Source organism: Epinephelus lanceolatus, chromosome 5, assembly GCF_041903045.1.
Source record: "Epinephelus lanceolatus isolate andai-2023 chromosome 5, ASM4190304v1, whole genome shotgun sequence".
Taxonomy (NCBI): Eukaryota; Metazoa; Chordata; class Actinopteri; order Perciformes; family Serranidae; genus Epinephelus; species Epinephelus lanceolatus.
In genome coordinates, this window is record NC_135738.1 from 16,437,305 (window position 1) to 16,450,928 (window position 13,624).

A 13,624-nucleotide genomic window follows, 5' to 3' on the forward strand; every position below is an offset into this window, starting at 1 on the left:
GCTAGGTACCCCCAACAGAGGGAGGACCAAAAATGGGGACAGTACGGAATGGTTCTATTGGTACCATCCACAACTTTTCACAGTGGAAACGGAAAAACAAGCGTACCGAACTGAACTGAACCGTACTGCTCGGTGGAAACGGGGCTTAACTGAACCGTAAACTGGTAAATGGAATTTTGTTTCATAGCGTTAAAAAATTACATTTAGGAAATTCAGTATAGGGACAACTTTGTCCAAAAACATCATTACTCCTCTGGATCATCCTCAGAACATGCTGCCAATGAAATATGTCATTCCTCACTGTGCTGAAGCCGCTCTAGAACAACTCAGATGTCTGAACTTCTCCAAAACTCACCTTTGAGGAGCCTTTGGGACTGATAGCAAAGGCAGGTTTTGTAGAGTCTTCTTCCACCATCTGTTTCTTTTTCTCTGCAGCCTCCGCCCTCCTCTTCTCTATCTCCTCCTTCATTCTCTTCCTCTCCTCCTGTCACAAAAACCACCTATGCCTTTACACTTTTGTCACAACCAACAGATTCCTCCTCAGGTGAGTCTCTCTGTCTGATCCGTGATAAAAAGGCACATAACCAAACCAAATCAAAGTAAAATGATGCCTCCATTTCTTTCACAATGTGGAATGTTTCACTGATATAGTTAATCCCAGAGTGTCCACTCTCACCTGTTCTTTGGCTTTCTTGTCCTCTAGCTCCTGTTTCTTCTGCTTCTCCTCCTCCTCCAGGATCTTCCTCCTCTCTTCTCTCTTCCTCTTCAGCTCCTCCAGCTCGGCCTCTGCGTCCTGCTGCTTCTGCTTCATCTTCTCAACGTCCTCGCTTTCTGCATCGTTTCGCCGGCGCTTCAGCTCCTGCAGCTTACGCTCGGCCTCCTTTCGCTCCGCATCATCTGCCTTTGAGGAGGGAGCACTGTCCATGCACACACACACACACACACAATCATTTAATGAGAAATATGCATTAGGTCATTAATGTTAACTGAAACTAAAGTAAGAACTAAAATTATGTGTGAAAAAACTTTACAGTTAACTGAAATGAAAATAAAAACTAAGGACTTTAAGACAATAAGACAAAATTGTGTACTTAAAAAAAATAACTAAAATAAAATAAAAAAATACAGGAAATGTTTTGGTCTTTCTCAGTTTGGTCAAATTTGTCAGCACAACAAGCATGAGAAGGAATTGGTGCACATGTTTGTTGAGACTGTGATGTTGACATGACTGTGAGTCAACTGCCTTCACAAAGTGTTATGTTTGTATCATAATACCCCTTACAAATAACCCTATATAGTAATAATAACTAACGAAAAACTTAAAAGTAACGCTCGGGCCACGCTGTCTGTGTGAGCAGCATGTAACAGCTACTTCACTGAACTGCTGCGGCTCAGACAGCATTGTTGCTGTGATGCTGCTGCAGAGCTACCTGCTGCTATAACTACTGTATTTCCACAATTAACAGTTGATACCCCACTCATTTATGGAACTGTGCATGCCACTGCATTGTCAACAACACGGTCATGACAATATTTCACAATAAAAAGCCTTGTGGTCACAATGGAACATGCCACGCCACATGGAAAAGATGGGTGAGACTCCTATTCTCTAGATGTCCCACAGTTGAGCAGCAGCCTTGCCACACCTGAGCAACACTGCTCACGCTGGCAGTGTGGCTGCTCTAACCCAGTGGTTTTCAAACGTTTTGTGCCCAAGGCGCACCAATGGGCAAGCCAAATTCACACCTGTATTTTGTATCTGTGCACAATAGATTCCATAATGTGTGTTATTACTCTTTTCACGACAAAAGACAATAAATATAAGAAGAAACAAGACAGGTAGCCTTCGTGATACTGTCTACTGACAGTTTTTTCTTTCTCTTTTCTTTCAGTGGTGAAGGTCGTCTTCGCTGGTGCTTTGTTGTAATTTGCTCTGTACAATAAAGCAATCCATTGTCCCACTCTTAGCTTTCTCCTTTTAGATGTTACCATCCCTCACACTAGCTGCCAATCAGGGTTTTTGATATTTCACACACTTATAATTCCCACACACAAACAGTGACAAAAAGGTCCCCCATGCAGGTTTTTTTAATTAAATCAAGCTAGAATTTACCTCTTTATTAGGAAATGGGTGTGCACAACTTACTGATACAGTCAATTCAAAATTAATTCATAACTTTTTGTGTATGCTTAGTTGAATATTGCAATGACAATGTGTGGTATCACAAAATCCCACGGCACACCTGGATTGGCATCATGGCACACCATTTGAGAACCACTGCTCTAACCTGTTATATGGGCGGTGAAACAAATAGGTTCCATGACACAAATGTGCTGCTCACGCAGGCAGTGTGGCCCAGGCATAATACTAAAACTAATTAAAACTAAAAATGTTTAAAAAAAACAAACAAACAAAATGAAAACAAGAATTAAAAAATGTCATGTAAATAAAAACTGATTAAAATTATAAAACTATTATAATTTTGATGTTTACTAACTCACATGTTCCTCAAAATTTACTGATGAATTGAAAAGAATTACCTTGTTGTCTTCTCTGTTTTCTTAAGTTTATTCTCAAACAGCGCTCCGTTCTGTTTGGTTGGTTCAGTCTGGCAAACAGGAGAAAAAAATGAAATACCACAAACCATCTTCGGTATTTTAAAAGTATACATAAAGAATATTATATGACAAACTAATTTTACCTTTTCCTTAAAACCAAACTTCTTGGGCTTCTCCTCCTTCACACAGAAGACAGAAATGGAAGAAAATTAATAAAGTAATGTAAAACAGTGGCTCAGTCACAACACATGATGTAGAAAACCCACAGTAAAGCCATCCAACACTGGAGCAATCAGAGGCCGGGCAGTGAATGCAACACAGATGTAAACTGAAGCCACATCGGACTGTGACATCCTCGACACCACCACCTCTTTCATCCAAATTTATGTGGCAAATAAAACACTGTGACTGTGATCTGTGACCGCACCACAAAAACCAAATCATACAGCAAATATCTGCAGAGAGAACAAAGCCTTGATAAATCAAACATTGTGCACCAGTGTCACTTAATCTGGAGGATTACGGACTTGTCTTATTTTATAGATGTCTATATTTTGTTGGTGAAAAGATGAGTAAATCACACCAGTACCTCCTCTTTCTTCTTCTTCTCTTCCACCTCTCTCTTCTTACGCTTGTCCTCCTCCTCTTTCTTCTTCTTCTCCTCAGCCTCCTTTTTCCGCTTCTCCTCGTCTTCCTTCTTCTTCTTCTCCTCCAGCTCTTTCTTCTTCTGCTTCTCTTCCTCCTCCTTTTTCTTCTTCTCTTCCAGCTCTTTCCGGCGTTTCTCTTCCTCCTCTTTCTTCTTCTTCTGCTCCATCTCCCTCTTTCGTTTCTCCTCCTCCTCTTTCTTCTGTCTCTCCTCCATCTCCTTTTTCTGCCTTTCCTCCTCCTCTTTTTTCATTTTTTCCTCCCTCTCCTTTTTCAGTTTTTCTTCTTCCTCTTTTTTCAGCCTCTCTTCCATTTCCTTCCGCTGCTTCTCCTCCTCTTCTCTCTTCTTCCTCTCCTCCTCCTCCCTTTGCTGCCTCTCTTCTTCCTCTTTCTTGAGCTTTTCCTCCTGTTCCTTTTTTAGCCTTTCTTCCTCTTCTATCCTCTTCTTTTCCTCCTTTTCTTTTTGCTGTCTTTCCTCTTCTTCTCTCCTTTTCCTTTCCTCTTCCTCCTTGTCAACATCAGGAACAGCTTCCTCTTCGGCATCTTTCATTCCTGCATCAGGCTGCTCGGCTTCTTCTTCTGTTGCTGGAGCCTTTTCCTCAATTCCCTCCTATGAAATATGGAGTTGTGTGTTAGTTTCAGTGTGTAAACAACAAAATTAAGTTAGTAGAAAGCTAAAATATTTTACCATACCTCATTTCTCGTGCTCCTTGTTCTTGATTCGTCAACAGATTCCTGTGAAGGAAACAAAAATCATAAGCACTAAGAGAATAATCTCAACCCAAACAGTGTTACTCTCAAATAAAATCCTCACTTTACCTCCACATCTTCCTTCTTCTCCTCTTCCTCTTTCCTCCAGGAGTTGGTATCAGCGTCTGCCACCTCCTCTTTAGCTGGTTCCTCCTCCTTCTTCTCCTCTTCTTCCTCTGTATGCCGCTGTCTGCTGCTGCTGATGGAGGACTGCTCCTCCAGTGTGCTGTCTGTGCCGTTGGTGGTGCCGACGGTGGGGTCCAACTCCTTCTGTCTCTCCAGGGCCTCCTGCATTCTCTTCTGCCGGCGCTCCTCCCTCTTGGCCAGGCGCTCCAGCAAAGCCTGGTCGTCATCGGCACCTTCAGCAGTGGTGGTGGTGGTGGTGGAGGACTCTGTCTCTGTCATGCTGTGAGCAAATGAAATTCACTTCATGAGAGCAGCAGAGCGTGAAAGTCAAGTGGCAACTCTGTAATTCATGTGTGTGTCCTGTGTCTGACTGTGCTTCTGGGGTTTGGGGTTTCCAAGAACATACAGGCCTGGGATAGGAGGCAGAGTATTCTATTTCTGGACTGAGCAGTTAAATAACATGTACTTTTGATTGTTACTGCAACATCTCCCTTCTGCCCAACAAATAACATCAGCTCTTCTCACTGATTTGACCTACAGCTGTTTAGAGAGAACAAAACCACAGGTGGGAGTTTCTGCTTCTCTGTTATAAATCTTGCCTGCTTGTCTTTTGTTTATCTTGTTTGTCCCACAACCCAGCAACTCCTCAACATTGTACCTGTTGGTTTCAATCACATTGGAGGTTCCAGACTCCTCTAGTTCCCTCATCTTCTTCCTCTCCTCCCTTGCACGTCTTCTTTGCTCCCGAGCTGCCTCCTCATCATCATTGTTGGCGCAACCCACGCTGAAATATCACACATAGAACATGTTAATGTGTTTGTGTTTAACTCAAAAATGACACAGCCATTGGAAAACCAAAAATAACAATCCCTTTTCAAGCTTGGTTACTGAAGTTACATCATCATTTTCAGTTTATATATTGAAAGTTATGTTTTGGAGGGCATAATAACCAGTATACACATTGACTACTGCACTGATTTCAAGTAGCAAAAACTTACCAAAATGGACACCAAATAGATATAACTGCAAATGTAACACTTTTTGTATTCGTGGCTAAACATTTTAATTTCACCAGATAATCAGCCATGCTTGTTTCTGATCATATAGGCCTAAACATTAGCTTTAAAAGTAAATATCTGTTTTAAATAAGATCTGCTCATGTTATAACCTTGAGTTGTCATTATGTTAGAGGCTTTAAGGCAGTGGTTCCCAACTGGTCCAGCTACAGGGTCCAGATTTGTCCATGTCATGCCATGTCACTGAGCTAGTTTGCTGTCTCTGTTAAGTAGTTGTCTGTTGGTCACTCGCTCTACAGCAGGAAACCGCACTTCAAAATAAAAGCTCTGTGACAGAAATTCACTGTACTTAAAAATAAAGTGTGTTTTTTTTTACAAGCTTGACATGTTTGCATCACTTACGGTTCATTCAGAATGGAGCCATGACCCACTTTTGGATGTCGACCGACCAGTTGAGAACCACTGCTTTTAGAAATACTTCACCCACAAAATGACCATTTGTATATTAGTCACTCACCCTGTGGTACCTTGACTGCATGAAGGAAACTTTGGCTTTCTCTCATGCCTCCACAGTGAAAGGAGAATCCAAAACAGGTGAACATTCTTCATCGACTGAATTCATAATTGCACTTTTGCTTAGACCTTACTATTTCAAACACATCAGTACAAACAGTCTCATGCATGTGTCTTTGAACTCTGATCAAGCAGAGCTCATAAGCAAGTGCATTATTAGGCATGCCACTCAGGCAGAAGTGTTTTATATTGTAAAGTTTTAGTGAAAATGCATGTGTTTGGAAAGTACTGAGCATCCAGCTGTATAAACGACACCCGAATTCTACTGCATGGGTTGTGTGAAAATTTGTAAATTAATATTTTGATATAGTTTTGCTGTTGTTAAATGTGGACCCCTTTTACTTCAATTTATGAAGACCTTTTGTATTTTTTGGAGGCATACGAAGTTTTCTTCATGAGTTCAAGGTGAGGACTTGATATACAAATGGGCATTTTGTAGGTGAAGTACTCTTTTAAGAGCTGAAAGTATTGAGTGTTTCACAAGAAAAATAAGAAAAAAAGAGAAAAATCAAATTTTGTGTAACAGAAGTATTTGAGGACGCCTCTCATTTGGATTATAAACCACTGATATAAGCCACACTGTCTAAAGCTGACCTCATAAAGAGATGACGAAGATGAGAGATGCCACAACAGAGGGAAAACAGACTAAAGAAATAATAAGAAACACACACTGTACATGTGTCCGAGATCAAAATGTCACTTCGAAGAAACTGAGAGAAACTCCAAAGGGATGACCCCCCCTTGGCATTTATTAATGTGAAAAATACATTTAATGAGAGACAGAGACAGTGCTGCAAGAAAAGAGATGAAAAGAGAGGAAGATAAAGACATAAAGATGAGAACAAAAAAACTCTCATCCTGCCATTGACCTTCATCAAACTGTGAGTACGCCCACAGTGAGACTTCTGAGCATGCCAGGCTTCTATCTTTCCAAGCATTACCAGGCTTTATGAGGCACGGAGAGAGCTTGAAATGGCCCATTGATAGCGTATGGGTATTATTTCCCTCTGCTCTTCCTGAATCCGTAACACAATGATTTACAGATGTTGTGAGAGGAAGAGGTGATGGGAACCACAAGAGTCCTCTCTGTCTTTGAACCAAACCAGGCAAAAATCCAGCAAATCCTCGGGCAAAGGTTTTTGGGTCGCCCCGAGAAGTCACTGGGTAAGTAATTCAATTAGATATTACTCCACCCAAAGCTAGAGGGCTGCTGTCTCAATGTTGCAGTAACATTTCCAGATGAGCCCGAACTCGAGGGACGTGAAACATACAGTGATAAATGGAGGGAAAGATGATGAGAGCTTCTTGGCTAATAAGAGACTCTAAAACTCACTCAGACTGTCAGAGACTGAAGCGTTCAGAGCGGGCTATCTTGTGCTGAAATAGAAATGGCAGTCAAAACATTCCAGCGTCTGCAGCATTTCCTCGGGCTGTAGAAAGGAGCTGAGGGCAGGCTCGGCTGGCACTGCTGGACTGTGAGAAAAATTGCTCGGAACGCCTTTTTCCATTGGAGCTCTGATAAGACATCAGATATGACAGAAACTGACCTCTGAACTAGAAGAAAATAGTGTGTTTGATTCTATGGACATCTTGACTCGTCATGACCAAATTTCACCATCATCCCTGAAAGGAATAAACTGACAATATTCTATATTTGTAACAGATCCAATGAGAAGACCAAAACTAACAATGTGTTAGTCTGTGAGTCCATACTTTCCAGCAACTCCAATCTGTCTGTGTCAGCTCTAAGACAAAAAGGTTGTGAATATATACTCTTTAAAAAAGGCTAAAAGGTTTCCTAAAACAGCTGGGCACTGTATTTTTCAGCACACTCAAACAGGAGTGTAACTTCCATGTGTTGGGGACTACTTTCAGCCATGGATTTATATTTGGTACTCTAGTGAAGGAACATGTTACCCCAACCCAACTCCTAAGTTGTCGAAATCCGGCATGTGAGCAGTGACTTGCGGTGTCAGACAGCAACGAAAAAGCCATCCTTTACATCAGCATGATACACGGCTGTTCACCATTATAGTTTAATGGCACTTGGCAGGGAAACCTGACAGGACAAGAATTACAGTTAAGGCAGCTAGAGTCCAGGTAAGGCGGTCGGAGGGGTGGTGGATGGGTTCAACAAACACCAACTTTCACCCGGGTGAGCAGTGCTCGCGTCCAGTAAGATTATAAACCCTGTTGATTTTCTTAAACCGATGTTTTTGTTGCCTAAACCCAACCACATGCGTTTGATGTTGAAGGAAAGAAATGTCAATTTGTGTCATTGAACCGACGTGGTGTATTTATTTTGAAATCGACTGTATGTAAATGGTAAATTTCCTGTGAAAACAGAAGTGTATTTTGAAAGAAGACAATGCATGTAACAGGCAGAACTTGACACAGCGTCCCAGTATGTTAACAACCAACGCACCCAGGGTACCTTGCACGCCATATCTGGACATGGAAAGTCCTTATTCTGAAAAAGACAGGATACTTACTAAGCTATCAAAAAAGGGAAATCCAAGGCACTCTTCTTTAAATGTTTTAACTTTAAATGTTAAAACATGATGAAAGTGGGTTACAGCCTGTAACCCACTTTCATCATGTTTTAACCTTTTCTATATGAAATAGCCATTTTTTAAATAAAGGCTTTCTATACATTTAAAGAAGAGTGCCTTGGATTTCCCTTTTTTGATATCAACGTTCCCACCAAAGAGCACCTTCGTCACATGATTAGATGAACCTTCTGAGCACTCTGAACTTTTTTTGACTGAGATACTTACTAAGCTGTTTACATGGCTGATAAAAAGGAATATTCCTCTAATTTTCCTGCTTTCATGCAGCCGTGCATACGCTGATTAACTTGCTCTCCTAACATGTCAAAATATGGAAAAGTGAAATAGCTGGAGTTTTTCTTTTTTTGTATCAAAGCATGTTTTTTTAAAAAATGTTTTCCACCGGTGGCAGACTTGTTTGTCCATGCAAACACAGCCTCCCTCTTTCGATCCTTCAACCATCTTCTTGAAAGGTCACCATTACATTATGAGCACATATCCAAAATCTTTCAAAATGTATAAATGTATACGTGTTTTTCCTTCCAATCAGGAATGTTGGCTTTTCTTTTGGGCCTGTATCTCAGCCCTAGCTTGCAAACTGTTGGCTAGTTTGTTTGTGCGTAATGCATCCATGACAATGTACAGAAATGAATTTAAACAGGCAGGAGGGCGTATGTCGCAAACTGCAGTAAAAAACCCAAATGCCCTGTAAACATGTCCAAAGAACGCTCCTAAAACCAGAACAAAATCGGCATGTCCCATGTCTCAATCAGAAAATGACACATTTGGAATAAGGCCCAATAATTCAGAATCCCCAAATCGAACATGCTGTTTACATGACCCGTATCAACTTCGCAATATTGTCATACTTGGAATGATAGAAGAATATTAGTGTGCATGTAGACTTAGTCATTGTGGCCCATAAATGTCCAAAAGTGGCTTCAGCTTCACATATCTGGACTAAAGAAAATTACATAAGCAAGTTAATGACTGAGGGCTGGGATGGATATGACACTATATTGTGTTTTCAAATGGGCTCCATGTCTGTTGTCTGAAGTCTAAGTCTTGGTTGCTGAGCGGTTCAGATTTAAAACAATCTACTTAAATACAATTAATTAATTTCTCTTTGATTAACGTTGGGTGTTTTGGTTCCTCTAATCAAAACACATCCCTATTTTTGATCCTTATTTTGAGCTGCTCTGTAATCAAGCAGCTACAGGCGTCAGTGATTGTGCTGATTACTCAGTTTGCCTCCACCTTTGGGTCATGACATCTCATGACGTGTCCAGGTATTTCCTGTCCTGTACAAAAAGAGCTTGTCTGTTTATATTGTGTCACTTTGAAACTGCAGCTGAACTAGTTTTACTTTTAAAGATGTTTGAGTTGAAGTTTCACATCATGATAGATCATTTTCCTTTTGTTCTTGTGGTGTTTTGAGATACCATCCACAGAGTGAACCTGCAACTACACCCCACCATAGTGGATGTCAGCAGCAACTCTTTAACGGTACAGTAGTATTTATCTGAGCACAAAGCGAGAGGGGGGGAGAAGACAGAGAGCGACAGACTAATCCAAACAGCAGCACAGCCGAATGACTCCCTAATGAGTGAAAAAGGCAGAGGAGATCATTAAGCCGTCATCGCATGAGCGCCATCCAAGTCCTGTCTGCTTCATGTGGAGACACACAGGCACTCACAGATCCATCATGCAAAAGTGCAGAAACACAAAGACAGACACACAAATACAAACAGTAAGCCTTGATTACTGCATCCAAGACTTTACAAGATTAGAGGAGAAGCATCTTGAGTATTCAGAAACTCTTCAACACCTCTAAAATGTTTCACCAATGGTAAAGTTTGTCCCACTGCACCAAACCACACTGCACAATATGGATGGGACTTCCCTTTGAGCAGCTGGTGTCTAATATCTCTGGCACTGACTGCAGATGTGGTTTATAAAAGCAGGGGAATGTTAGCCCCCGATGGTCAAATATGGTGTACTGAAACTGAAAACGTATCAGGTTTGTTTTGTGAGTCATGAGTCAGACAGTCAAACAGCGATTAGACTAATGAGGCTTTAATTTAAGATGTGTCCTTTTATAGCATTTCTACAATTACACTCACTCTTTCTACTAAATTAAGCTGGTGTTTGAGAGTGTGCACGTCCATGAATGTGTGCTTCTGTGTGTGTGGTTTATGTGATATTTGTTTATATGTTCTCAGGTTCACTCACTTGTCCGCTTCGAGGCGCATCTGCTCTCTCCTCTGCCTCCTCAGCTCCATGCGGCGTTCAAAGTCATCGTCCATGATGCCCAAATGATTCTCCTCACTTTCTCACTGAAAGACATCAGATTAAGTGTGATAAATTCAGTACGACCAATCAACCCATGATTATGAATCTCAATTTATCACTAAGTCAGTTTCACAGCTTTGTGGGGTTTAATACTAAGTAACAAACTCTCACTGTGACGTGCTAAAAAATCATAAATGAGCTCCGAATCAATAACGCATCAAAGTTTAGGAGACCACCCAACACAGCTTCATGACATGGGTAGAAACATAAAACTCCACAGTGCCTGTTGGGTCCTGTTGGTTTACGGTACCTTAGCAGTAGCTGGAGTTTAGTCCATGGACAGTAGTGTCTCCCCTCTCTTCATATATCAACCTCTACAGCCTGGTTTATATCTCAGCCCGTCTGCAGCACAAAGAATTCCTGCTTGTTCTTTCAGCAGCTTTAACTACCAGAAAAGGCAAAGCCTGCCTCTCCGCTCCCCTCTCTTTCTCGCAGCCTCCCTCCTCCTCCTCAACCTGACTCCTGCTCTCTCCCTCCGTCTCACTTTCCCCTCCCTGATCTTTGACTCTGTCAAACTGTTTCCCCTTGGTTTGTCTTGTTTTATCCTGCTGTTTCTCTTTCTGTCTGATGTAATACAAAAGCTTAGTTTGCCACCAAATGTGAAATCCATCCTGATTGATCATGAATCAACCGATAAACCAGTTTAAGCTACATGTCAATAGAGTCTTCACTTGAAACCACAGGTCACTACTTGTAAGTTTGCCCAAATCATTTCCAGTGTCCTGGTCTTACCTCAGATTACATTTTGACACTCTCATCAGAAGAGGAGCTTAATTTATTCTCTTCCCCCTCCTCTTCTTTAATGGTCATCCCTTTGAACTGTATCAGTGTCCTTAACTACAGTAAGAACAGTTACTCAGGCACTGTTTTGCTACTTAATACTTTTCCACTTTCCACTCAGTTGCATCATAGATGGAGGAAAAGTGGGACAGATTACCCAGTGCCCCAGTGGGAGGGGGCCCATGAAAAGCCTGGAATAAAAAGTTTAGTTTTGTTTGTAATCTTTTATGTCTCAGTAATTAGCACCTTAACTAAATTAAAATTGGCTGAATAAAAAAAAGGTTGAAAGACTGGCTTAGTGGGTAGAGCAGGCGTCCCATATACAAAGGCAAAGTCCTTGCCACAGCAGACACAGGCTCAATTCCAGCCTGTGGCCCTCTGCAGCATGCCATCCCCTCTCTCTCCACCCTTTATGCTTAAACTGTCCCATCTGATAAAGGCAAAAAGCTAAAGAAAAAATCTTAAAAAAGAGTAGGAAAGACTGAACTTTTGTATGAAAAATAAGCTGAGCTTGAGCTGAGTGAATAACAGCTTATACTGATGGATCACTAAAATACACTGTCATGTTTTTTCCAGAAAAAGGGAAATCGGGGTTCCAAAAAAGAAAAGGTAGAAAGAAGGAAAAGAGAAAGAAAGTGCACCAGTCAAGTTTCTCTTACAGTTTACTATGAAAAAGTCAGTATCTGACTAAAATCTGTTCCTGATATGACACTGATTAACAGCCAAAAAAAAAAAAAGAAGAATATCAGAATGTCACGGCGAAGCTGACCTTTGACCTTTTGGATATAAAGTCATCTCTATATCATGATATCCTATTAGGCATTTGTGTGACGTTTTGTCATTATTAGCACAAGTATTCTTCAGCTATGGCCAAAAACATGTTTAATTAGTTTATTCTTCATTCCAAGGGGACATTTGTGCCAAATTAGGAGAAACTCCCTTAAGGTATTCTTGAGATATTGCATCCAAAAGAATGACACAGACAAGATCACAATGACCTTGACCTTTGACCCTTGACCACCAAAGACCTATCATTTCATTGTTGAGTCAAAGTGGTTTAATTCTATTTTTACTGTAACAGAAAAATGCACCCAGGGCCGGATCTCGCACATGTGGTGCCCTTGTACCCCGCCTCCCAAGATATTTTATTCATGCATTTCCTTAACCGCCTATCCTGTTGGGGTTCACAGGGGGGTGTGGAGCCTATCCCAGCTGACATTGGGTGAGAGGCAGGGTACACCCTGGACAGGTCACCAGACTATCACAGGGCTGACACATAGAGACAGACAACCATTCACACTCACATTCACACCTACGGGCAATTCAGAGTCACCAATTAACCTGCATGTCTGGGGAGTTTTTCCTTATCCGCTGCAAGGGTCCTAAGGACAGAGAGATGTCGTATGCTATAAAGCCCTGTGAGGCAAATTGTGATTTGTGATATGGGGCTTTATAAATAAAATTGATTGATTGATTGATTGATGTCTCTGGACTGTGGGAGGAAGCCGGAGTACCTGGAGAAAACCCGGGTCATGATAAAAAAACTATATTGGTTATTATTTGTCCTCTCTTGCAAACACTTGTACATAATCTTCTGGCTTTTTGGAGAGTCATTAAATCCTTGAAAGTTATTTCATCACCTCTTTCCCCTTGAAAAATCTGCCAGCTGATAATCAAGAAAAGAGATGTGAGAAATATTTTTATGATCTTGATCAATAAGTACTACTCGCTCAAACAAAGAATGCACAAACTACTCAACCTCCTTTCCTGATTGGAGATCGAGGTCTGTATATCCACTGCGCAGCCCTATTTATAAGACAGCTTTATTTATAGAAGCTGGACAGACATGATTGCACAACTCGTTCATCATAATCATCAGTGAACCCTGAACTTTCTATTTTTCATCTCTCAGACATCAGACATGACTATGTGCACGTAAAATGATAAATTTACTACTATGAGTCTGCCAAAGTATATAATCAATTCAGTGTGCATCTCCACCAATCAATCTACAACACAAAGTCTCTAATAAAGGTACAGTAAATCTGTTATTTTGTCTATACTGGTAGGGGGTAATTTCCAAAAGTTTATCATCACTGGTGTAATACACTTATGCACTGTGAAACCATAATATCCTGTGCCAAGCCTCTATCTGCAAAACTCCTGTCTGTAGAGCAACAGATTACAGTAGATACGTAATCTTTAATGTTCATAGATAAAATCTTTGAAAAAGGTTTGTGTACAGTCTTCGATGGCATATCTACTTCTTGGGCA

General features: G+C 41.0%; 1 protein-coding gene across 7 annotated transcripts in view; it reads right to left on the bottom strand.

Moving 5' to 3' along the window:
• The window catches only part of cald1b (caldesmon 1b), a 41,903-nt gene that overhangs the window by 14,442 nt on the left and 13,837 nt on the right, over positions 1-13,624 (bottom strand). For 5 of the 7 annotated variants that reach the window (XR_013491593.1, XR_013491594.1, XR_013491595.1 and 2 more), the window contains exons 1-10: positions 10,821-11,027; positions 10,451-10,554; positions 4,739-4,864; positions 4,024-4,360; positions 3,898-3,939; positions 3,149-3,814; positions 2,703-2,738; positions 2,542-2,609; positions 677-917; positions 356-484 (exon numbers count right to left, since the gene is read on the bottom strand). Coding sequence is in view for 3 of the 7 variants with exons in the window: in XM_078167768.1 (XP_078023894.1) it covers positions 356-484; positions 677-917; positions 2,542-2,609; positions 2,703-2,738; positions 3,149-3,814; positions 3,898-3,939; positions 4,024-4,360; positions 4,739-4,864; positions 10,451-10,524 (1,719 nt within the window). In the remaining 4 variants the exon portion in view is untranslated. Of the gene's footprint in view, positions 1-355; positions 485-676; positions 918-2,541; positions 2,610-2,702; positions 2,739-3,148; positions 3,815-3,897; positions 3,940-4,023; positions 4,361-4,738; positions 4,865-10,450; positions 10,555-10,820; positions 11,028-13,624 lie in introns of those variants that run through there. The other 2 variants (XM_078167769.1, XM_078167770.1) reach the window with 1 other exon arrangement.